A 26,775-nucleotide genomic window follows, 5' to 3' on the forward strand; every position below is an offset into this window, starting at 1 on the left:
CGTTTGCTTAAAGAAGCTACGAGTTCAGTTTGGGTCACGGGACAAACACAGCAAAAACAATCAGAACACCTATGATCACGCCCCCTTTTAATGAATGGCACACAGATTTCAACCCCACACTGAATTAAAACAGATGAGCAAAAAAAGAAAACCCACGGTTATCCTTGAAGTATAGTATTTTCAGCTTTAATTAAGATCAGGCCTCCTGGAATAGATATGTCGAGAGAGAAGCAGCCAGAAGCTCTCTGATTAGAGTTTAGTCAACAACTCCACATTCTGCAAAACAACAAAAAACTGTGCAACAATTAAGTAATGTTACAAAACTCGGGCTTTAGTGTAATAAAACCACAGAGGTACATGACATGTGTAACAACATCAAACAGTTAAGGAAGTTTCCTCATAATCCACCCTCAGCTTGGGTAGGCATCAGTCAGAAAACTCAGTCAACTTCTTCCTCCTTCTCCACGAATACAGAACGCAGCACAATGATGGAGTCTTTGCGATGAATAACCGCAACAAAGTTGAAGGCCATGCCAGCCTACGCTTTTCAAGATGCGATTTCACAGCCTCTTCTTAATGAGCTTCTCTAGTTTGCGGATACGTGAGGATTCCTGCTCAGGGGTGGGGGTACTGAAGGACAGAGAGGGCCCACCGTCTGCCCCCGAGGGCGGAGTGGGTAGCCTTTGCCTGAAGAGCTCCAGCATGCTGCTCTGCTCGCTGCGCTTCAGGCCCTACGCACACAAAATAAAAATAAAGCACACACAAATATATATTTAAAAAAATAATAATAAAGGACGCAGGATAACAACGACAGGTAAATGAACCTATGCAGCACAGCCTTATGGGAGATATCGTTGAAAGCTAGATGAGAAAATCCACACTGGCAGAGACAAGCTAACTGACCTTCATATCCAGAATCTTCTGGAAGGTCTCGGGATTGCCATCAGCCAGGAGCTTGATGTAGTTATCAACAAACACCACCGGAGGTTCATGTGGGGCCATCACCACCTGCAGAAAAGTAGAGTTTAGGATTGTTGATGTCGCCTTACCCTCCCACCACAACCACCAGCACCAACCACCTTCCTGTGAGCCATCACACGATGACCCGAGAGATCTTTAAGTGATCCCATATGGGGGCAGCTATGGGCCAAATGGGAGGAAAAGGAGGGGCTCCAGCTGATGGAGCCATGCAGTTCTAGCTGCAAACAAAGTTTAGATTATACTTCTATATTTAGGCACTTCTCCTTTTACACACCAATTACCTCAAGCACCAGTGGATCACCCATAATTATTTTGGAGGTATAATGAGTCTGGGTGAAAATCAGCTTTACGGAAGAGCAGGCAAAAAAAAAAAAAAAGTTTAATGGGGCGCAACTTTTCTGGATTTAATCCTCTTGGTTGTTTTTTTTGTTGTTGTTTTTTGTTTTTTCCCTACAACAGAGACTGGGTGGAAAACGCAGATCAGTTAGCATTTCTTGAAGCCGCTACAAAGAAGGAAGACCAACACATGGCTGACAGACCACCCCTATTCCCATCTCATGCATACGCGTCCACAGAAGGGACCAGCTCACAAAATGTTTCTCCTATCTGTCACTTAACAGAGTCTAAAGTCTTTCAAGCTTTGGTTCCATCTTCACTCGAGGTAAAATAAATGAGAAGACGAGCTGCGGAGGGAGTGAGCGAATGGAGGAATCAGAAGCAAAAGACGGAGCGAGTGAAGAGCAAGCATCAAAGGCTCAGGATCGTGTGGAATTCTCTGCTTTCTTACAAGCTCTGCTGACTGAGTGATTTACTAAGCAACTGTCCTGGAGCCAGGCCAAGAGCAAGGCCTGTAGGGACCCTTGTAAAAAAAAAAAAGAAAAAAAAAAAGAAACAAAGAGAGATGGAGATGCAGTTTAGAAGTAAAATGGGCATTAAAAGGGAGAGAGAAACCGAGTAAGTGGGGTGGGGAGATTTAGCACAGTGAGAAGGGTAGGGATGAGAGCTACCTTTAAAATACTCTCTAAAAGAGAAGAGAACTTCAAAAGTGGGAAAGAGAGCCGGAGCCATGGCAGGCTGGGCTGGGTGTGGAAAACAGCCACGTCTCAGAGGCTTTGTACCGGCCAGGAGAGGCCGTCTCAGACGGACCAAAAAATTCCTATGCACTTTGAACATAACTAAGCACTGGCTCGCAAAACAGACAGCCCAAATAAAGACAGGTGACAAATTAAAGGAAAAAACCATAAGGAAAAACGAAACACATCCATTTCATCTTTTCCAGGATGACAATACTCCCATCCACACACAGGGAATCACAAAATGGGTTGACGAGTAAGAAAATAACACATGCTATGACTTTGTCGTCAACAGGTCGCAAATGTGATCAGAAAAGGCACTAAATAATAACACACACAGAAAATTGTCCTATCTATAAAGCATGGTGGAGGGATCATTGTTGTTTAGAACTGTTTTGTGTTTTGGAACTGTTAAAAACAAATTAATATTCTGAGCTAGGCAGGCTGGTGACCTAAAAAGCTGCTACAATAAACATCTCATGGAGGTTGCACTTGATAACTGAGGTTCCCTAGGTTACCAAATTCAAGTATACCAGGGAGCAGATGGAGTGATTTCTCAGTAGGTTTCATTTATTTTTGGCACATTATGTATATATTTTATTTTGTATAGATGTTATTTATTTATTGTGATTACTTCTTGGCCTTCTTTTAGCGCCAATGTGCAACAGTACCGCAATTTTGTTGTACTATTGTACAAATTATGAGTGTGCAGTGACAATAAAGAGGTAAACTAAAAAAAACATGCCTGTGTGTTATCAGTTTTATCTAAAATTCGATTAGAGTTCCAACTGAAATTTTGGTAATTTTAAAAGGTTAAACACAAAAACATGAAAGACTGCATTTATCCTCTGTTTTATGGAGCATTCTAGCAGTTTTCAGGTGATTGTTTTGCTTCATGACACAAAACTTAATATTTTGGTGGTGGCACACTCAATGTGGACTACCTACCTTTATAGGCTAAAGAGGCAGAGTCTGAGATAAAACTGAGCAAAAAAGCAGAGCGAGTGCTGGATGTGTATGAATCACATCACCGTGTCAGAAAAACAACTCCAATAAATCATTATGTTGTTCCACTTGTGCTGTCAGTGAAGTGTTTGATAATCTATTAACCATAACTCTACCTCACACACGCAGCTTGTTATGCTACTCAGGAAGCAAGCATAATCAACGTCTGCTGCTTTAAGTCACAGTAACATCTACTTGCAACAAAACACCATGGTTTTGATCTTCATTTGGTTCACAAATGCTGTTATTCTTATAATTCTAAGATCAGCTGATTTAAATACTAACTATTTTAAACTCTAATTTACCCCCATGGACTTCAAGTTCTCCAGGGTATAAATGAAAACTTGCAAAACAAAGCTGTTTCCGTTCAAAGAACTTAGACTGCACTTAATTAATTGACACGTACAAGGAATCTGCTTTAATCTCAGAGCTTTAAATACTTAAAATTGCTCCTTTAACGCTCCCACTGAATTGCAGTTTCTCAGGAAGACGGATTTTAATTTCAAGCCACAGCATCACAGAGTGTAATTTAAAACTATCGTTGAGGTTAGGCAGAGGAATTCTCGTATTGACCTCCTTTCATTGGGATTGTCTTTCAGAGGCTTCACTCTAAGCTCAAGGTGGAAGCAATTACCTACAAGGAACCTTGATGTTACACAAAGTCAATGCGTAAAATGTTGGATAGTACAAAAAGCTTCTCTTTACCGTCTACAAATAGTTACAGTAATATATCTTCTTTACATATAGTCTATATTATCATTCAGTCTATCATATCATTAGAAATACTCCCTGTTAATGTATTTACAATTTACAGTGAATTTTCCTCAGCAGTTTGTTTGGTATCAAGTTTTTGGTTTTTTGACATGTCTGCTGTATCAGATTTCTAGCCTTCGGAATGATGATTCTGTCTCCAGTTGTCACAGTAATGCATATAAATCAATCAAAGTTAGCAGCTATGTCTGTGAGAGCTTTCCACAAGCCATGCAGATCACATTCCAGCTAAAGGGGCCCACTGGCAGTCGAATTCAGGAAAAAAAAGAATAAAAAGAAGCAGACAGTTGTGGGTTGATGTGAATGAATTAACATAATTCTATAATGTGAAAGCCTTCTTAATGTGTGGCAGATGAGTGGAAATGTACGTACGCACATTCAGGGCATTTATCAGGCAGACAAAGACAGGTTCTACAGAGGCCCCGTGGAACAGAGCGTATCCCTGCAGACAATGGGCTGAACAGACGATCGAATATGAAATGGTTAGGAGGGTTTGCAAAGACAGCAAAATGTTAGTGCGCCCGAGGGCCAGAATCTAAGCTAGGGTGTAAAAGCGCCATCAATCTAAACTATTTCTTATACAGTCTCACAGAAATCCACTCCCTTACTGGGAAAGCTTGGCCAACATAGCATGATCAGAGCAGGTCACACTTAATCACACATCAAGACTGTCCATCTTTTAGAGGAAACACGGCCTCCTGGGAGCCCAAGAGGAAAATCAGGGACAGGCGGGTGTTTTCTACCCTCGTGGGACAGTTAATTAGGGCGAGATTAATCTATGGCATCCGCATACCAGTGTCCTCAGGAGCCTCATAAGGGCTGATCCCAGTGACTGCACTCCACAGCTGAAAACAACGTCCTGCATACAGCATGCCATTCTGCACGTGTGGCTGTGTATTTTTCCGCGAGTAGACACAAGGTTATAAGCATTTATTTATTTACTCACTCATACCTTTCCACTGGCTCAAAGTCAACCACATACTGAGTTAAGAGTATGAGCGTGAGTATTACGTTGGCCTGTTTAGCATTCATTAAAACAGCAGTGCATTAGATTTGTTCCTATTCTTTCTTTATTTTGTGGAAACATGCTTATAAAGTGTTAGTGTAAGTGGGGTTAAGGACACAATTAAAGGACTGTTCTGCCCAAAATAAACTCCAAGTAGATAATCTGCTCAAGTGACTCAAGACAAACATTTAAAAGTTGGCTCGCCCGTCCAACCACAAACACTCGCAGGAGAAATGTTTGTTCAGTCTATTGTTGAGATCGGTGGAAAAGCAGTTAGCTGTAGGTCGTGCCAGATTGTTCTTGGTTAAATGTTAGTGTCAGCACAAAAGCTCGTGTTTAACTGGATCTGTCAAGTTTCGACATCAAATCTGTAAAACGGCAAATAAAGGATAAAGGAAAACCCCAAAAACCCTTTACACTGCACCTACGTAAAAGGCTCTATCTTACAGGCGAAGCCTTTAAAGGTCAGAAAAAGGAGCTTCAGTTGTTAAAAAAAAAAAAAAAGGCCAGCAGGAATTTAGCCACCTAAGTTAGATATAATAAAATCTTAAGTGACCCATAAAAAATGACTATCATTGATACTGTGTTTAAGTTTAACTATATGGTATTTAAAGCTCTCATTTAAATCCATTGGTTTAAGATTCTTGGTTTATGCAAGAAGTGTAAACCAGCGGCCTAAGAAGCAAGGTTAAGTGGTTTTCCAGCATACATTTAAGGACGGTTAACTGGGATTGTTTTCATACTTGCACAAACATTCACTTGAAAGCTGCCAGGAAATACGTGCCTGAATCAAACAGCTGCACCGAAGTCAAGCTCACATTAATGCCACCCCTCCCACTCCTTACCTTAAGTATCATCTCTGCACGAGTCATGCCTTTAACCACTATCTTGGTGTAGCTGGCAGGTGCCTTGCGGAGCACCTGGGAGCCTATGGAGGGCAGATCCAACAGGACCGTCTTCAAGGAGTGAGTGTCGAGGAGAAGCTGGTGGGATAGTTTGCACAAGACTTAAACTCAGCCTTATACAATCAATCGCAAGTAAATGTATCCAAGAGCCATAACTTTTCAGACAATTACAGTAGGGGTTTTCTGTTCACCACAACAGTGGATTTTAAATCAACCTATCGTGATGTGACTAAAGTGCAGACTTTCAGCTTTAATTTAAGGGCTTTAAATGGTATTGCATTAACTGTTTTAGAAATCCAACATGCCCCGCTCATAACGATGCCTCCACCATGTTTGATAGATGATGTGATTTGACTTAGATCAAAGCTATTTTTCTCCTTCTCCATCACTTTATTTTCCTATCAGTCTGATATCAGGTCATACAATAGATGTTTTCTGGCAAACTCTAATCCTGAGTATAACCATTCATTTGCAACACTTTGTATTTATGTTCATACAGGAGTCTCTTGATTGTAGTCTTTGTTAATGATATGTCTACCTCTTTGACAGTTGTCTTGAGAAGGTAGGTGTATCATTTTCTCAAGTTTTCCAAGTCAAGAAAATGAGGATGTTGTCAAGAGGGTTTTATTAAACAAGGAAAAATGTTGCGATAAGCCATTTTAGTTGTCTTCAGCGGCCTTCCAGGCCGTTGACAGTCATTGTCCTGGCCAGTGCATTTATACAATACTTGAATGAATGTACCAGACTGCTGATTTGGCCACTCTTAAGTTTCTAATAGGTCGATTTTGTTTTTCCAGCCTAATGGTGACCGCCTTCACCTGCATCATCAACTTTTTGGACCTCACATTGAGTTTCAGAAAAGAAAACACCCCACTTAACTCCAGATCTTGTGTATGCTTTGTAATGAAATAACAAAGGAACAGGCCCTCTGACTGGGGAGGATGACACATAAAAATGACTCTAAGTCCTACATAGTTACCGTAATGTAATACTTTTGTTAAACCCTTTAAAGTAAAAAGGAAAGTCACATTTTAATTGTTTGGTTTTAAATCCCTTGTGGTGGTGTAAAGAGGCAAAGCTATAAAAACACTGTAAGGCCCTCATTGTATATGCATCACAACAGTAATGCATCTTAATACAGATTGCAATAAATGAAACTTACTTGTTCAGCTCCCACCATGCTGATAGGCTTACATCTAAACAAGTGGTTGATGAATTTGGGAATGAAAGAACTAAGGATAGAAAGAAATGACAAATATATCAACAAACAGGAGCTTTCACACAGGGCTTAAATAAAGAAGTGTAAATGTGTGCTTATGCACTGTACTTTGTGAACTTGATGCAGAATTGCGTGAAATATTTGCGTGTGGAGGCGAGATTGTCTCTGATGATTGGCACATTTTGTTTAATGTGCATTATAATGGATGTCACATAAGGACTCTGGTCACCAACATGCTCCACACTCTGCCACGGCATCTAGAGGCGGAGAATTAGAAGTTTAGCATATTTACCATCTGGTTAATACAATAAATCCTTTAAATGCACTGAAATAAAGAGAACTCTACTGTTTTTCTTAATGAAGATTTTTGACAAACAGACATTCCCAAAACAACGATCTTTTGGGGATTTCTAAAAATACACTATAATACCAAAAGTACTCGCTTGTCTGTCTTCACACATATGATCTTCAGTGACGTCCCATTCTTAATCCATAGGGTTTAATATGACGTCAGCTCTTCAGGGAAGCTATTCCACAAGGTTTAGGAGTGCGTTTGTGGGAATTTTTGAGCCACACACTGATGTTGGACCAAAAGGCCTGGCTCTGTTTTAATTCATGCCAAAAGGGTTCTATCAGTTTGAGGTCAGGACTCTGTGCAGGCCAGTCAAGTTGTTCCCCACCAAACTCACTAATCCATGCCATTATGAACCTTGCTTTTTAAACTGGTGTGTAGTAATGTTGGAAGAAGAAGGGGCCATCCCCAAACACCCTGCAGAAAGTCGGTAACCTCTGTGCACTATGTGCCTATGTGACCCTGCTCTGTGATTTTATGTGGCCCACCACTTTTCCAGTCACTTCCATTTGTTATAACACCACTAACAATTGACTCTGAAATATTTAGTAGCGAGGAAAATTCACAACTGGACTTCTTGCACAGGTGACATCTTATCACGATCGCCTGCTGGAACTCACTGAGCTCCTGAGAGCGACCCATTCTTTCACAAATACAGTGGAACCCCGACTTATGAAATTAATTTGTTCCAGAGGGTCTTTCATAAGTCAAAATTATCGTAAGTCGAAGCTCCTTTTTCCATTGCCTTTTAAGTGAGGCGATGCTGGCTGAAGACAGCATACGTATGCATGCATACATACGTACGTGTACATGTACATTACATTATGGAATTTAATTCTAAACTTTAAAACGAAAACTTACATTTACGTTAATTAATTTACGTACGTAAACTGTGCAATGATATTTTTTAAACATTTTTTTTAAACTCGCTCATATTTATGCTTTATGCCGGCCCCATTATGAATGAAAAATAGGCTGATTGCAAACGAAAAGCACACGAAATAGCGCACTGCAACAACAATACATCTTTCACGTGGAACAGTGAAACGCATTTCGCAAACGGATTTCGTTACACGGGCATTTTGTCGTACCACGGGCAAAAATATTGCCGTTAAGTGCCTTCGTAACTTGAATTTTTCGTTAAACGGGGTCTTCGTAAGCCGGGGTTCCACTGTACTTGTAGAAGCTGTCTGCATGCCTAGGTACTTGATTTTATAAGCTGTGGCCATGAAACTGATTGGAACGACTGAATTCAAAGATCTGAGTGGGTGAGTGAATACTTTTGGCAACGTAGCGTATTTACAATACGAGCTGAATGTGTGAGTGCATGATTGTGCTCAACCTTGCTCATAGCAGTTAGTGCAGGATCACAAGCAGCATCAAGATCCTGAACAAGCAGCTGGATACTATTTGAGATCACACTGTGAACACATGAAAAGGGAAATCGTCACACTCTTCACATAATAGCAGCTAGGCTTTTTTTTTTTAGAAGAAATAAAAGCCGGTTTGCAGTTGTCACGTACGTGCTGAATGTGTCCATCTCCCCCGTCAAATTGATTCTCTCTACCAAGACTTTATCTACCTTCTCCTTCAGCTTCTCTTCCAACTGGAACACAAACAGACAAAAACATGAATGTGCACATAAACAGACAAATAAATGGTCTTTACTAAGAAAACATCAAATGTCTTTTTTAAATTGTCTGTGTGAAAGGACAGAATGGATGAAACCTTTAAGGCTTTAATCATGAATGTTTTCCTGATCAAACGTGTCATTCTGTTAACTGTTAACATGATGGACACGTTGCACGCTCCCAAAGGTATTTCTTTTGCTGATGAAGATCTAAGTTACATGATGCACCATATGTGTACATGCCTGCTGTGTTGTAGCCAGACAGTACTCCGCAGTGCTCAGAATGCTACAGATCAGGCAGAGCTCGTCTACAGTGAACTTTGCTGCTTCAGAGACTTCTTTTTCTTTCAACAGGCTGCTGATGGTAAGACCCCCGCTGTTAGTGCTGGATCTGGACAGAGATTGACAAAATGAGAGGGAGAAAATCAGCAGTGGAAAGAGATAAAACAGAAAGAGACAGAGGGGTCATGGCTGGTCCGAGCAAAATACAAAAGGAGAAAAAACAAGCTTTAAGGCTTTATAACATACTTTACAACCCTATTAAGAAAAAAAAGTGCTCTGTAAAATGTAGATCAATTAACATTATATTATATTTATGATGATATCACGTCACCTCTTCTTTTAACAACACTGTCAGCACTTGGGAACTGAGGAGACAAATAACATTTTCCCATTCTTCCTTGGTACAGAATTTCAGTGTTGTGGTATTTTTATTTTTTCATGTGTGTAATTTATCAAAGGTTTTCAGTGGGTGAAAGGTCAGGCCTGCAGGCAGGTCAATTTAGCACCTGGTCTCTGTTGAAATAAATGCAGAACATAGTGAGGCATCATCTCCCTGAAATCAGCGAGTATGTTGCTACAAAACGGCTAAATAGCTTGGTCAGGATTAATGTGCTGTCATGTTACATACACTAAAGCATTGAACACTATAATGGATGTTGGTTTGTGACAAGAAGAAAGATTTTTTTTTACATTTTGATTTGTCAGACAACAAAACAGTTTTCCACATTACCGCAGTGGATATTTCTGTTAATTTATATTTTTTTCTTTGACTGGCTAAAATAATAATAATAATAATGATAATAATAGTCTACTAACAGGACACTGCAGAGCTCAGATGGAAGAAACACTGGGTGGGTGAAGACTGTATCCCCATAAATATGGAGGTTTGTGCAAGGAACAGAAATCAGATCCATGGCTGAGTATCGCAGGATTTGAGACTATGTGTGTGGGTGAAGGAGATCGAACAGGTACTGAGGGGGCAGGACATTAAGGGATTTATAAGTGAGAAGAAGGATCTTGTAAATGATGCGTGACTTAACCGCGAGCCAGAGGAGATTTATGGGGGTGGGGGCGATTTGTTGTCAGAGCTTGGTGCATGTTAGAAGCCTGGCAGTTGTATTCTGGACATACTGGAGTCTGTCCAGGGCGTTGTCAGATATCCAAAGGCATGGATGAGGGTTTCTACTACATAGTCATTGAGTGATGACCAAAGTCAAGAGATGTTCATTAGGTGGAAAAAAAATAATCTGGTGACAGATTTGATATGAGCATGGAATGAAACTGTGGAGTCTAGAATGATACCCAGATTGCAAACTTCAGGGAACTGTTAGATGGTGCAACTGTCAATAACAATGGGTACAACTCCTATCTTCCGGAGTAGAGCCTTGAGGGCGATAACCATTAGCTCTGCCTTGAGGCACACCGTGGTTAACTGGGGAAGAGATAGACCAGGAGCCTCCTGTGATGACAAAATGTGTTCATTTAAGAAGGTACTTATACAGCCCTGAGAGTGCTGTACCAGTTAGGCCAAGAAACTCAAATATGCGTGAGAGAAGGACGGTGTGAGAAAAAAGGAATAAGAATGCTGAAGTGCTGTGGTTGGATATCTTCCAAGGCAAGAGCTGATTTATTATACTTATAAGAGGGCACCGAGCAGGTACGTTCTGCCTTGCAGTTTTGTAATAAGTCCTGGTCATGGATTAAAATGTACTTTATTAAAGCACACACAAACACTCCATTTGACAAAAACTATGAATATACAAAAAACAAAAACAAAAAAAACAAACGGTAAATAAAAAACGAAGACTGTGGTATATTGTTTGTGCTTGCATTGTATTGTAATTGAAATGTTTGTGGTGGGACTTCACATTGTTTACAATTTGAGACAAAGAATTACTCTATGCCATTAAGTTATGCAATATTGACCTCGGGATGTTTTTTTATTCTTCTTCATGAATCTAGCTGATGTGGGTCCTCTTTTCTACTGAGCTTTAAAGAGAACTCCTTTAAAGAATAAAATAAAACACTGGTAAAGAATCCATTATTATTTGTAACTGAGACACAAATGTGGGCCACTGGGCCAGTGAGACTTCACAGACGACCCAGTCATTAATAAATGTCAAAACAAAATATGTGTTTAAAACCACAACACAGCTCAACCTCCATTCTAGGGGCTCTTCCAAAACCAATTCACAGCACACCACACTGGACGGGTGTCTTTAAGTAAACACACTTGCAAAGAGTCTGAGTGCATCTATGACAGTGTATGTATACAAGTCAGAACATGGTATGCATTAGTCGCCATGCTCAAGTGTGTAATTACAGTGCAAAGCATACGCTTGTGTGTGTGTGTGTACACACCAAAGCTAGTGATGAGTTCTTAAGTGGCCAGTGAAGCAGAGATGTTTTTGCTGGTAGCATTTTGGGTTTTGCCACAGCTTAACCAACTCCAGATTGCTTACAACACGCTATTCTCATTCATCAAACAGAGCGAGGACTGAGGATGTTAGTTTCAGACTGAACTGCTAAACGGTCCCAGCAACAGTTTATGGGTGTGACACTCTTGTTTAGGAAATGGTAATCCCAAATAAATATGTGTCATTGATGGAAATTGTTGAAAATTACTCATATATTTCAAAGTCTGATTTTTGTTTTTGTGTGGATTCAGCATCTTCAACAATGTCATGCTAGTTCTTTTTTTACTTACGTGTAAAGTGTTGCAGAGAACCACTGAAACGGTCATGTTGATAATATAACTTTTACCAATTACATTTTAGACATATCGTTTTTAATTTAGACTGAAAACCTGAAACGGTCTTACTTAGGCAGGTTGCCAGAGAGGATCTTCCAGGCATACTCTCTGAGGAATTTCTGGAAGATGGTTGTGAGGGCTATCATCGGTTCTCCAGTGCTTAGTTGGGAGCACTGCACCATACACTTTTTGTAATAGACAAACAGGTCAGCACAGCTGGGCAGTACTGCTCCACCCTCCTCCGTGCCAGCCTTGGGAGGGCCTTGTGCCCGGAAATCAGCCACAAACCGGTCAATCAGCTCACCCAGATTCCTGCAGAAACAGAAAAGAAAGCAAGCACCCATGCATGAAGTAGGGTCTTGTGAAATTAATTAAATCTATTTAATTAAAACAGGATTGTGTTTTTTCCCCATATATCGATTCATGGACGAACTATCAAGCAGACCGAGTGAGACGGATAAATAGGAGAAACTAGTTTAAGCATCAAAATAATCAGCGCTGCAGTCAACAGGTCCACAGCCAGTTGGTGTGGCCCACTCCTGCTGAATCAAGGAACTAAAGCCAAGGACAAAACAAGCAGGCCACTGTTCTCTTCTGCTATGTCCCACTGGGGACAAGCTGATCTGGCCGTTGCCTGTAAGGCTGTAGCTGCAGAATAGGTCAATCCCATCCCCTTGGACAGACAAACACTATTTAACGCTCCAAAGAGCCAAGAACCAGGGGCTGCATGCAAGCACCACAGTTCCAGAACTGTTACAGGAGCCATCACCAACACTGGGGGAGGGGAGTGACTGACTGAGGACGTAAGGGTGGTGGTAAAAAAGTGAAAGGGGAGGTGAAAAGAAAAGAAAACAGGCAGGAGGAATAAAGAGAAGGAAAATCAGACTTGGAGAAAGAGGGTTATAAAAAAATATAATATGGATCAAGAGAAACAAAACTGAAACATGTATTACATAAAGGGGGCCTGAAGAAAGGCTACCAAAAAAGAAAAAAAACATAAAGAGGTGGGAAAGAAAATAGGCAGATCTGCTGCGGCAGCACTTACTCAACCTCCCTCTCTCTTTCGCTCACTGTCTGTGGTTGTGGAGCTAATGGGAAACATTTATGCCACAGTGGATAGAGGAACAACGGATGGAAAGACAGAAAAAAAGGGAGTGAAGTAGAATAGGAAGGAGGGGAAGGGGGGTCTGATTGATGAGTGGGCAATGGAAAAAGTATGCATGTGCCAGCTTTACACACAACCTGCTCCCAATTCTGGGTTTGTGTACCCTGATCCAATTAGATCTTTCCTGCTTCTATGAGTGTGTGTTGCTCACTTGTCTTGGGACTCTATGTAGACGTATAGATGAGGTTCAAAGCATTTGGAGACAATGCCATGGAAAGGGTTGTCTGGAGCTTTGGGCTTCTTTGGCTAAAAGAATCAGAGAATAAAGGTGACAGGACATTTTTATTTAGCCCCAAGAAAGTTATTCATCAAAAGGAGGAAATATCTGAGAGCGCAATTACTTTGCGAAGAATGTCAATAAGGTCAATCCAGGTTAACTTACCTTAGTCAGATCTTCATCCTTTTCTGTGCCGGCCTCCTCTCCTGGCTCATCCTCCAGAAAGGGGTTAGTTGGGTCTAGTGGGCTGTCTGGCCTCTTCTGCTGTAAAAATAGAATAATAGAGCATGTAATAGCTTGATTCTCACTAAAGAATTTGTGGCATATCTATTACATATTATTATATTAAATATAACAAAGCTGTTTAATATTAAATTCAGGATTTATCACCTTTTTGTCAGCACAGACCAGGCTTTCATAAATCTGCACCTCCAATAATTAAATTCCACTCAACCAAATCCCCGATTGAATAACCAAACCAGCAAGGGTGTTAATTGAACTGAAGACAAGAGGGACTCTGTCTAGCCTAAACATTATCAGTCCTGAACAAGCCTGGCCTACTTGGCCATGGCAAAACTAATCACACCCCTCATAATCCATCCATTTCTGTGTGTATCACTTCCACCTCCACATGGCAGAATGACCTGGATTAAAAGGTTTCTTTAGGCTGTGACACACCAAAAAGCACTCAGTGTGCGTGTGAGCAAAATTAGCTACAAATCAACAGTTTTATGTATATAAACAAGAAATAGAAAAAAAAATGAAGATATGTTTTGACTGACTGGGATTAATCTGTAGCCTTCCAGTTGGCTTAAACTACAACAAAGCCAACTGGAAGTATTTCAGTGAGTGTTAAGTTCCCAACTGGAGAGCACATGTTTTGCATCAGTTTCCCCTGTCAGAGTATTTAGACGGCTTTTTATATAACAAGGAAGGTGTGACTGAAGAGTGCTTTTAATGTTGCAATTATGATCAAATTTGCTGCATCTAAACTGTATTTGCATGTGGATATTTTTAGCCTTAAAACGTGTATTGTTAGGTGGGTATTGTTCGTCTCTGTGTGTTTTTCTTACTCCAGGTACGTCCGTCAAAGTGCATCCCGTGAAGCGTTTGGCCAGCAAGCCCTCAAAGTTTGTGGTCCTCTGAATGGCAAACAGAAGCAGTTTCACCTCAATCTCCTTAGCCCGTGTTCGCATCACTTTGGCTAGCTCAGCCCTGGGAGAAACCGAAAACACACACAAAACACGGACATAGTGTCAATTTGAGCGCGTTACCTCTAATTTCTATAATTTGACATCCCAAAATGTTTGACACTGCTGCAATTTTGGCCAGATGTTTTTCATTCCCAGTAGCAACACATGGTGCCCGCTTACTTCGACGTCTTCTCATGTAGTTGAGGGGGGGAAAAAAAAGAGACCGAGAAGTGTTTCCCACTAGGTCACTGCTCATGTAGGCCACCTACGTCAACTGCGCAGAAAGTTGTACCGGATCCCGGAGTCAGGCCTGGCACACCATAACAGCGGGGTTCTTTTCATAAAGCCAAAAAGTCCTAACAAGCAATTTCTCGATTTTTGCCTGGATAATTTCATTCAAATTCTTCTCGGCTGGACAGACACACAGTGTTTGCTAATCGGCATAAATTAGACCAGTTATGCACAGTGTAACTCATAACCTAATTTTTGTGTCAACACATGCCCCCAGATGGGTTTTAAATCCCAGGTTTTACTGTACGTCTATACCTGGTGATGTGGCAGAACTCCACGGCGATACGCTCCGTCATGCACCACTCTTCAGGAAACATGCGTCCATATTTTTCTTCATAGTCCAGCAGCTGGCGCTTGATCCAGGCATAGCGGCGATCGATCTTGTCGAGCCAAGCAACCTGATAAACAGGGACAGCCATTTCTTTTAGAATGAGATTTGACCTGGTTCCCCCTCTCTATTATGGAACCATACAGTAAATAAAAACCCATTTTTTCCTCCCCAGTTCTTACGTCTTGATTTTCCTGGAAGAGGACCAGATACTCTGAGAGGTGCTGCCTAATAAACTTCTTGATGATCTCTTGCTTGATGCGTGGGTCGAGTACATTTGCCACCAGACAGGCATCCCTCAGCACGTTACTGGGCCCACCTGGTCTCTATAAGAATAGTTCGGGACATGAAAGATGTGTTTGTTCTAAAATAGAGGTAGATAAGGAAAGTAGGCACATGAAAATGGAGAGTTTGGGTGGAGATATTTACCTTCGAGCCCTGTGAGGGGAAGGCTTCTTCAAAATCTGCCAAGATCTGAGTCCCCAGCTCACTCTGTGCCGCCTTTACTCTAGACAGGTCAAAATGGTCATTGAGCAATTAACTGTTATCTCAGTCCATTTTGCTGAAATTACAGCATTTTAATGTTAGCCTCCAAAAATACTGAACAACAGAGAACAGAGGCAGACATATTTCGGTTCACTAGCTACTGTGACTGAGACCTTTCATGACTAACAGCCAGTTAGCAGATCCCTTATTTAAGTTCTTGTCAAAAAGTCAAACGGGAAAACTTTTTACAGCCGTCAGCCTTTCACTTACACATAATGACCAACTGTGTTTTTGAACTGCTACAAAAAACAAAGACTCAACAGGGTAAAATACTTTCAAAAAATATTAAATAAATAAATAAAAAGGCCAGTTTGGCTGTTCCTTGAAGATGTTTGTATCCGCCTGCAGACATCCACAGCATCCAATGGCACGACGGTCATTTCAAATAAACAGGAGAGGGTGGAGATGCAACATCGCATTTGGATGTTGTTGTCTGAACATCTACGGCTGTCCTGATTGGCTGCAGAACATAAGACTCTAATTATACGGGGACTCCACAGCTCACAGTGATTTCTGTGGCATCTATCTTACCACGGTTGAGCAGTATGACTCAGATGGGGGAAGAAAAAAAAGAAAAAGAAGAAGAAAAAAAAAAGCATTAAGCGATAAAGTGAGAAAGGCTTATTAAAAAATAATCAAAGTTAAACTTGCTCAAAGGTGACAGCTACACTGGCTCCATTTAGTCATGGTTCAAAGTACTGTCTGAACAAAAAAGGTTAATTTCTCAGTGAATTAAATAGAGGAATGTCAAAGAGAGCCTGTCACATAGCTATAACGTGCATATTAGCCAGTTAAGTTGACATTTTTAGAACATGACTTAATGAAAAAAAAAATTGAACCGAAATATCTGGGTTTTTTTTTTTTTAGATTTGAAGCAGTGTACATGTTTTTTCATTTAACTTCGTTAAACCGCACTGCCTGAAGAAACCTTGACATCTGAAATTATCACCACATTGAAATTCCAGTGTTTTTTGTCACTCATGCCACCTTTGTACTTCGCATGGGATCCCTAATCCCTTCTCATATACCCATTCTTGTTCATGTTTTATCTGTGCAGCATTCTCTTGTCTGCGTCTGCCATCTGTGGCTGTGCGGTTGCAAATGTGTATTCCCCAGAGGCTACAGTCTGTGTAGGCCGTGTTTCTCTAGGAGAGGTCTTGATACTTTCTATTGACTGTCCAGCATCCAGCTGTCAGCCCTGCCTTCATATCTTCCCCATGTCTTTCCTCTCATCCTTCTCTCCAGCAGAGTCACTTCTTCCATGCAGCTGTTATTTGGTATGAACACTGTCTACCACACCTCAATCATAACAGAAGAGAAGGTCATCTTATTATGTTTTTTTGTTTTTAGGGATCAGCTTTTGCTTTGAACCTGAATATTAACCAGCTTAATATGTCCCATACTGATTCTGGTGTTCTTGGAAAATATTAGTAAAAATGGAAATTTGGGAAGAGCTTTAAGAAACAACAACAGCACAGCTAAGAACTGTGCCTGCACGTCTTTGTGTGTGTGTGTGTGTGTGTGTGTGTGTGTGTGTGTGTGTGTGTGTGTAAATCTCTGTGTGAGGCAATCTTCAGATATTGGAATGACTGACTCAAGACTGAACAAACATCCTCAAATGAAGAATTGCGTTAGAGGTACGAGACTGATGAGAGACACCGCAAGAACAATTAATCTCAAGAACATGGTGTGAAAAAATGCTTTTTCCACACACATATGCAAAAGGAGTACATGGAGATAAAAACAGCCTCAGAAATAGTGTGTCCCTTCTCTCTCACAATGGAAGAAATTCTGGCATAATGCAACCCTATTCAGTGAGTTTCCTTCCCGTGTTTCCCTGTATGTGTGCAATATCTGCATAAACAGGATGCAATAAGCAACATACTTCATCTACTAGTGTAACCAGTTTTCAACCGTTTTTCAGCTGTAAGAAGAAATCACCCTGTGGCTACTAAAAATGAGATTCTCACCAGAGATTGCCCATGTGAGCTTGAACTCAAACTCGAACACATATACCTTATAAAGTGGCTGGTGTGCGTGTGTTCATTCGTATAAGTTACCTCTCTGAAAGCTGTCTGATCTGGGGTATGCCCATATACTTGTGGAAATGTTCGAGCACGTTGACCACTCCCTGCAGCAAGTTGGCCACCTCCCCATACTGCCTCTTCCTGGTCATGGCTCTGGAACATAAAATGTGTGCAAGTATAACATTTTTAAAAACTATCAAAACCTGTACTCTGTAACTGCAGGTGTAAAGTAGTTGGGCCAAATTTCTCTATATAATGTGCATCCAAATCAGTCCAGCAGAATTCTAGCAGCATGCTACTCACTGTATATCATGCAGTTATTGCTTCTGTCTATATGAAATGTTCTTGTTTCAGTTTCACGTGCTGCAGTATGCAGTAGAAGGTTAAAAAAAAATTTTCTGCACCACTTATAACACTGTAGTAAACCCAACTGTACCATCGCATCGGTGCAGATCATACACTAAATCACTCGTTATCACGATGGGGAACTTTCTGAGTATTTCTGTTCCTAGATTTAAGTATACCCACTCTAAAGAGTCGACACCCCCCACCAGCATGTGCAGGTGGTTCAGGGTGGTGATGGAAGTAGTGAGGTGGCGCTTGGCATGGTCCAACTGCTTTATGTCCCTCGTTATCTCCTTGACCTGTGCGGGAACAAGTCAGACAGGAAAGGCAAATAACCCACAAGGAGAAAGGGTGGGGAAAACAACATGGAATGAAGGAGGAGGTCAAAGCACACAAAAGGGAAAGGAAGAAGCACAAAAAGGTGAGTGCGCCTTGTGATGCAATATGCCAAAAAGACAGAGCAGGATTAACGGCACACCCACTGCTTTGAGAAACTATTTTTGCCTCCTAAGGGAGAGTCAGCCTGCCACTCCTCCCCCTCACAATCCCATCCCATCTTCTCTGTAAACACTCATTCTACTGGCCTTCCCTGGACTCTTGTAACACAAAGACACACGGACGGCACATTACCTGGACTTTAAATAACTTGCCGCACTGTCTCTCTTGTAACAAGGAGGACACAAATGGTAGCTCCCATCTGCTAGGGTCAAATCCCCAGTGAGCTTCAGAAACCTTTGTGTGTTTGTATACGTGTGTGTTGTTGTGTGTACCATTTGTTCAGACTTCTCAGCTTTGTCCTTGATGTCTTTGATTTTTCCAAAGAGCTGCTGGATAGCTATCTGGGCCTCCTCCAAAGCCTGCACAAAATAAACAGAGCAACATGATAAGAAGACTTCTACTGCGCAAGAACCACTAAAACAATTAATCTCACACAGTATTTGCATGCCAAGGTTTGACCAAGTGGACAGAGAGTTTTCTGCTTGCTTCCTGGTCAACCATTAGAGCAGAATACATAACAAGAGGGGGAAAAGGCCAACAAATGTTTATGTGCTTCTTCATGAAGTACAATGTTGTCTCCACCATCATGCTATGTGTGAACAACACACAGACGCCCCCCCACAAAAAAACAACAACATACAAACAACTCAAATTCATTAGCAGAGAAGACGGAAAGTCTGTTAGGAGCAGATGGTCAAATTTGATTTATTCTTTTAGCAAACTTTTAATTAAAATATGTCACTTCAAATAAAAACATCAACTTTCTATAAAAAAAATCCAAAATCCAAAAGTGAGATTCACTTCTAATGATGTTTTGTTGTGAGAAGCAGGTGTTGGCTGCAATATTTGTCTGTCATTTGCAGTTGTGGGTCAAACTTTCATGGAATTTGTTTTTAAATTAATTAATCTGGTCACAACACTGGCTTTGGCCCAGGTGACAAACGATCACGCTAATGCCTATTCCCAGCTCTGGAATGAAGCAATGTCAAACATACTAATTGTGTGTTTAACTGACACGCTAACTCAATATCTGACACTGATAGATCCTAAGTTGACACATATGCCATAAGGCTAAGCACTGCATAAATGCTGTCACTATAAAGGCTAAAGACATCATTAGCAGCTTTAACAGCCTATTAAGCCAGGGCAGATTAGATAACATTATACAGTGGAAATTGTCAGATAGCTGAGGTGCCATTCTAATATTTCCCCATCATCTGACATGGCAGCTGTTCTTTGATGGTCCATTTTGCTCTGACATCTGATGCCAAGGTAACGGGCTTCATTTGGCCCGATGCTGTGGCAGCTCTGCAGACGCAGCTTCGACTGGCCTCGGACTCTTTTGCACAGAAGGAATGCTAACAGCCGGCACCAGCTGTGCAAGGAATTTACCACTTTTAAAAGCACCTCTGAGAAACAAGTGGACATCGAGTTAACAAATGCACACAAAACTGTGGCTGTACCACCAACAACCACCGCACAGACATATAAATACAGCTTGCACTGACAGCAGGGGATTAATTTTCCTTCCTGTTTGGTGTCAAAGAGCTGTGATTACTGACAGCCTCCTAGGGAGGCATTCAGCAAAGTAAAGATGACACACTATGACCAGTTCAAGTAGTCACGAAACACTGATTTGGCCTTTAATCCTGCAGAGGGTGTTTTAACATGAAAGTTCTTCTATTAAAACGGCATCTAGCTATCTATCCAGCCTCTCGTGTATCCTTTTCTTCGCTTTTTATGCAAGCTGAGTAATTAATTGGAAAAAATTAGAGGTTAAGTGATCCCTCTTTGATCTGATGTTTGGGAGAAAGAAGTGCCACTGAATCTTTAAAGAGGATCCCTGGAGCACATCTTAAACAAACAAAGTGCGCGCACAAGAGGCTTAAACTTCCCAAGCTGAAATTTGTCGCTCATGCAGACTCAGCTGAGTCAATCTGGCTCGCTTCCTAGCGCTCATTTCCTGTATTTAGCCTTGAGGAAAGCTGAGAGAGACCACTGCCCAGCAGGCGCCTCTATGCCAGAGATGTTATCTGCACTCACAAAAACACGCACATCCAAACCAGTGTGTCCCTAACATGCAATAAGCTGCACATGTTCCATGGCGCACACAGACTGTATTATGGAGAGCAGACAAGAAGCGGAGAGCTTCGATTCATTGTTTGAACGCAGTTGGGATGCATTTTACCTCTCCCTCTGGCAGACTCTCAGCGTTTAAAAGTAAAGGGCATATTTAATGTTACTTTTGAGTTCTGCGCCAAACACAATAAATCTGATCAACAGCTGAAACGCTGCCTGAGCAGCTTTCGTGTACATTTCACTGAGACAATTTAGACAAAGGAGAAAAGCTCAGGAAATCGCCACTCATGTTAAAAAAGGGTTGCTATAGCCAAATGTAACAGAAAATAATATCAAAGGCAGCATTTTTCAAACGCACTCTTGTGTATTTAAGAGTGGCCAGCTACTATGCTGCTTCTACTGTTTTTCTTCAGAACTTCATCTGCACAAAACTGTAAAACACACATGGTGAGATAGCTTGAGGACTGCAGAAGACTAAAGATGAAAGCATGGAAACTACAATAAAAGCCCAACAGCCAATTTAAAATGAACATTAACTAACAATCTAAGGCAACTCAATAGGAAGATAACCCAAAAGTAACATAGATATAATATGCGCCTAACACCGTGCAGGGAGACTTATTACGGTGATCCAAATCAAAAGACACCAGAATTTCTAAAAACAAGAGTTTTCCTTTGATTACTAATATAAACAAGTTGAAATTTGCAGTTATTGTGCATAACTGCTGCCAGGAAAGCATGACGTGGTCTAAGCAACCCAAGGAAAGCCTTCCTCCACCCTTTATGGGGTTTATACAATCATCATTTAAGCACGCACAACATCCAAAGACTCAACAACGACAGCCGCCACCAACAGATTATTGTTTCAGTGCACTAGCCACTCAACAGCAAATCATTATTTGGTTCTTTACCTCTTCCAGCCACTTTTTTCTTTGTCATTATTTGGATGGTGGCTGGTGCCAATCTGCCATAAACCTAAACAGCAACCAGTTAACAGGATTGTGAATGGTAGGCAGAAAATGATACCAAATATTTGATCTGCAGTTCGAACCCATTCAAAACAAAATTATTTAACGTCCTTAATTTTCATTATAGAAAAACACAAAATAACCTCTTCATTAGTGCTATGGCGTTATAATCAGATGACTGTGGAGCAGGTGTGCGCCCCCAAAAAAACAAAACCCCTCGTTGCCATGACAACGAGCAGGCGAGAGGATGCAAAGACCAAGCTGTATGTGGTGGGAAACTTGCAGGCTGGTAAACAAAAGCTGGTAAATTTAAAATATAGCCAGATTAGCAAAAACATCAAAATTAAACTTTATCATTAGCATGTTAAATAATAGCATCTGTAATACTAAGTCATGCATGTAAACTACATATGAGCACTGCTGCCATTTCTTTAGCTAATGGGAGCAACCATCCTATTATAAACCAAGTTTGTGCTGATAAAAAAGAGAAAAGCATTTGGCTGATTGAGTGTCTTGTGCAAGATCCAGTGTTATTGTTTAAAAAACATAAAGGCAAGTAAATTAAAACAAGCGTTTCATTTTCTTCACAAAGATGCAGATTCTTAATCTTATAGGTGCAATTTCACAAGGTTGCCAGCTGAGGATCTGCGAGGTGTCAAACCAGAAACTCTGATGCTCTTGTCCTCTTACTCACTCTCTCTCTATTCCTGTTAGAGCCAGTTTGCACTGTTTTGGAAGGAGTGGTGCACATGTATGAAAGGTTCACTTTTTGCAGTGTCCTGCAAGGAATAAATTTCACTTTTTTACACTGAGCAAACCCTGACAAGTTTCAGATTAGCCCTTTTTCTGGGCATTTGGAACTAATTAGAGAAAGAGTTTTCTAGTGATCAGTTAGTCTTTTCACGTAGCAAACAGCCGTTGGAGCACAGATGACGCTGGTGGTTGCAGAAAATGGGTCTTTGAGCACCTGCAGATATTTTGTTAAAAAAGCTAAACGCTTTGTGATTATTAAAAATAATAATAATAAACCCACTCATTAAAAAGAAAAGAGAGAGGAGAGATAACAGATCTCTCCTGGACATTCATGCTACATCCACTCGCACAGTGCTCTCTGTAATTTCACCCTGGTCCTCAAACATGTGCAGAGAGAGAACATTAAGTTGTGTTTCAAATGAACCGAATACTTCGTCAACAATCGTCGCTGCTTATGAGAGCACAGTCTTTGGTTACAATCCAGACACTAAACCAACATTTTCAGTTTAAAGGTTAAGCCTAAAGTTAGTGTGATGAGGGTGAGAACATCTACAGGGTTGTGCACTTTTAAAAGCTTTTAAAGTCCTAAAAACACAATCTTCAATTATCACCCAATTTATTCACCCATCTGTATTTCACCGGACTCTGACCACTAAGGCAGTCACATATCCATATTCAGTCAGCACATGTGACAGTCTAACTCTATAGAAACTCAAAAAAACCTCAGTTGAAGTCATACCCAGACTGCCTCAACTTTCTCTCTCTTCCTAATGTGCTCACCCCATCCTTCATTGTAAATATAACTATCTTGGGTTTCAACTGGAGGAATGCGCCGAGCTCAGTGAACAAGTTCGGTCAATAGCAGAAATAAGAAAATTGCTGATCTTGTTGTTTTTACTCTATAGCTGTCTGCACGTTTCAGTTGCCCTCTTGAAATGCACACTCCTCCATCTTTCCATCTGCAGAAAGGATTTTCCCCCTGGAAAAGTTGGAATGGCTCTGTGGGGTTGGAAAAACAAAGTAAAATTATTGTGTGAGACTGTTTAATGTTATTGGTCTGGAGGGGATTTAAAGTGTTTCCGCTACCAAACAGTAGCTAACTGGGAAAGACGCGGCCACCGGGCCAGACTACCTGACGACAATGCACACCTAATCGCATGAACTGGTCAGAACACGCAGGGCTCACCCACCAGGTGTCACATTCACGTTAACAACTCTGACTTTGCAAGGACCTGGATTAAATCAGGAGGCGCCGTTTTTTCGTTTTGTTTTGATTTTATTGTTTGTTTTTTTCCCAGCCATGATCTCTAAAGAAAAGGCAAAGATTCCAAACCCTGGGTTGTAAAGAAATCTAAGTATTTACATACGGGAATCTATTTCACAGACGTGTTTTCCGTAAAGAAGGGGCAGTGTGAGCTGCGGGAATGGATCTGAGTCATATTGTCCTTTTCCATGGAAGCAATATGGAGAGACGAAAGAGAAGGAGAGGGGGAGGGGCAGCGTCTTCTGAGTTTGTTACAGCCACTGGCACCCTTTTAACTTCAGGAGAAGGATGTAAGCCTGAACACCACAACTAATGAACAGACATGTTATGTATGGGCATAATTACTTTCCTTCGTCTCCCCCACTGGGGATTACAAGGTCTTCAGTGTGTGTTTTAGCATCGATTTGTGAGAAACAGCGGTGCATAATAAAACACACCTGCTATACATGCCTCGGGGGACAATTATATCAATATTTCCAAAACAAAGTATATTTCAAGGACAGCTTACCTGTCTGCCATCTTGGCCTACATTGGTTTGGCCCCTCACAACTGTCCTGATGTTGTCATCCAGACGCCTGCCAAATGTGAAAGAGCAATTTATTCACACTGAGGGTAAGATACAAACAAGGAGAAAAATTGACAAAAAACAAATTGACTGAAATCTAACTCACCGTATCTTCAATCGAATTTTGTTTACCACATCGTCGATATTAGCCAAGGACTGATGGAAATACAAAGACAGGAAATCAGGGAAGTATACAGTGAATTTTCCCAACACATTTTAAAAATCTGCGTTTTAATGCAAGTTGACTACTGTTTTTTAAGTTCTTCCATTTTCCTAACTATGTATCATTTCATGTGTTACATTTAACACAAAACAACACTGAGCATAAACCCATATGCAGCTGCTTTTCACAGATTTGTGCTTCAACAAGCAGATAGCTTTGTCTCAGATGATACAGTCAGTTCAGTAGATCTACACAGGGCTAGTGTAACTCCTAACCTAACTATTATGCATATAACACAATAGGACGAAAATGCCTCCACAACTGTGCTCACCTCTGCAGTCTAAACACAAACTATAGGGTTACAGTGACCCCTTATGGAACTAGAGTATACACATGTTATGATATAGATGGTTTAGATTTAACTGTTGCAAGAGGAATAAAACAAATTAATATGAAAAAGGATACTTTGCCTAATCTATCAACCAAAGCTGCAAGAAAAGCAACAATAAATTTCAATCTTTTCTTTTTTGTATTCCCTCTATGTCTCACAGTCAGGTTTGAAGCAATCATATGGAGCCAAGTGGCATTACTCACAATCCAGGCCCTCACTGAAGCAGAGGTAGTCAACAATTGTTCCATTCCCTTCACAAACAAGCCATAACTGTACAGTTCTTCTCTCATGACCTTCTTCTTACATTTAATCATATTTAGCAATTTCAGCAGGACACTGACACACTTCAGTTGCATTAGGTCGTCACTTTGGGACCCTTAGTACAGACCAAACCATCAGCAGGACATCATATTGGACATGATAAAAAAAAAAAAGATTGAGTCCTCACCAGGTCTAAATACAACCTGAGATGGACAACAAAAACATGGCTTTTTACACCATATCATTGTGTTCACTGTTTAGTTAAAAAAAAACAAAAAAACAACGCAGAAGGACAGTGTCACATTTTCAGTACACCCTATTCAGTAGCTTGTGAAACCAAGTGTTTTCTTGGTCTCTCACATTTTGGTGGAAGACTTTGAGGCCACTCTTCTTTACAACCTTCTTTCGGTTCATCGATGTTTTCAAGCATTTGTTTATGCTCAGCTCTAGTAAAGTTTGCCCCAGAATTCAGTCAAGTTGATGTCTGGACTTTCTTTTTTTGTAAACATTGCACGGTTCGACCTCAGGGGTGAATTTGCTCAAACATCCAGTTCTGGGAAGCCTGGCAGCTGTCTTGAATGTATTAATTTTTTATTTATTTTGTAGAATGATAGACTTCAAATTGCATAGAAAATTGTTGAATCTAATTTGCCCATAGGTGTGAATGTGAGTGTGAATGGTTTCCTGTCTCTCTGTGTTAGCCCTGCGTCGGGTGTCACATGTCCTGCCCCTATGGTAGCTGGGATAGGTTCCAGATGACTATATTCACAATACTACGACAAACATTCCTGGCTGTCTGATTGGCCTGAATATGTAAAGCCTAAATGCAGGAACCTACTTCCAAATGGGTCCTGTTACTCTGCCTGCTAGTTTAAAGCTCCAGAGTAGAATGGGATCATTCATTGTTAATACTACATTATAAGTAACACCGGGACGTTTCCCACTGTGGCAAATGAGAACATGACTTCTAACTTAAAGATTATCACTTGATTATCAATTGTGTCAGTCTGTGTCTGGACCACACCACATCTGTATATATGTGTAAGTGAAAACCTGGCTGCAATCAGTTGTGTAGCACTTCAGTGTACCTGCTCGGTGGGGAAAAGTGTGTTGATGTATTCCACCGCATTGAAGTCGGCTCTATCCAGCGGGTCTTGGCTGGGGAATACCTTGCACACAAAAAAACAAACAACGTTTGGTCGGAAACTCACGTGCTGACCGACAGATACTTTGTATAAACATGTTGTTAAATGAGTTGTGATGTGATGCTAATTATTCATTATATGATATACTAAATTTAACAACAACAAGAGATAAAAGCTAAGGCTAACGTCGTAACGTTAAAGCGATCATATTTTAATTACTTGACATGCCTATTGCAAGCCCAACACTGTTAATATTACGGTCAGCTTGGTGTTTAATAGCTAGTATTCTTAGTCCAGCTTTTTACCCTACAGTAAGCCCGCAAGATGGTTAGCCTACCTGCTGAAAGCTGTCAGCACATTAGCAAAGACCAACAACAACAGGTTACAAAGAAATCCTTCAGTACCGAGGTGAAGCGGTTACCTGTTCAATGGCTAGCTGCACCTCTGGGGTTAGATGCAAAATAGCCTCTAGATCTTCAGCAAATTCAAATTCTTCTTCCTCCATCATTGTCAAAACAAATACAAAGCAAAGATCTCTTCGGCATAACACTTCCTGGACAGGAGGCTTCTGGGATACCGGTGACGGAAGAGGAAATGCTG

The 26,775-nt window shown here is 40.9% G+C and overlaps 1 protein-coding gene across 2 annotated transcripts; it reads right to left on the reverse strand.

The window, feature by feature from the left end:
* Positions 1 to 70: 70 nt before the first annotated feature.
* Positions 71 to 26,775, reverse strand: vps53 (VPS53 subunit of GARP complex). Of its 2 annotated transcripts, none has more exons than XM_026192111.1 (22): positions 26,597 to 26,775; positions 26,119 to 26,199; positions 24,322 to 24,371; positions 24,159 to 24,225; positions 18,859 to 18,945; positions 18,272 to 18,387; positions 17,777 to 17,896; positions 15,600 to 15,678; positions 15,353 to 15,496; positions 15,098 to 15,240; positions 14,432 to 14,573; positions 13,524 to 13,622; positions 13,293 to 13,387; positions 12,046 to 12,288; positions 9,186 to 9,333; positions 8,836 to 8,918; positions 8,655 to 8,733; positions 7,069 to 7,217; positions 6,904 to 6,973; positions 5,682 to 5,819; positions 904 to 1,008; positions 71 to 731 (listed from the first exon to the last, which is right to left on the reverse strand). In XM_026192111.1, exons 1-22 carry the CDS (start codon positions 26,681 to 26,683, stop codon positions 561 to 563), a joined length of 2,496 nt encoding a protein of 831 aa, XP_026047896.1. In that variant the 5' UTR covers positions 26,684 to 26,775; the 3' UTR covers positions 71 to 560. The 2 variants fall into 2 exon arrangements, with proteins under 2 accessions (XP_026047896.1, XP_026047895.1); XM_026192110.1 differs by having other exon boundaries at positions 13,524 to 13,619; positions 26,597 to 26,740.

The sequence above is a fragment of the Astatotilapia calliptera genome, chromosome 14 (genome assembly GCF_900246225.1).
Source record: "Astatotilapia calliptera chromosome 14, fAstCal1.2, whole genome shotgun sequence".
NCBI lineage: Eukaryota > Metazoa > Chordata > Actinopteri > Cichliformes > Cichlidae > Astatotilapia > Astatotilapia calliptera.

Coding starts and splice junctions, on each gene's coding strand:
- vps53 (XM_026192111.1), bottom strand. CDS start 26,683: ATGATGGAGGAAGAAGAATTTGAATTTGCTGAAGATCTAGAGGCTATT. Junction 15,241..15,352: donor TCTTCCAGGAAAATCAAGAC/GTAAGAACTGGG, acceptor CCTGTTTATCAG/GTTGCTTGGCTCGACAAGAT. Junction 1,009..5,681: donor GTGCAGAGATGATACTTAAG/GTAAGGAGTGGG, acceptor ACTTTTCTGCAG/GTGGTGATGGCCCCACATGA.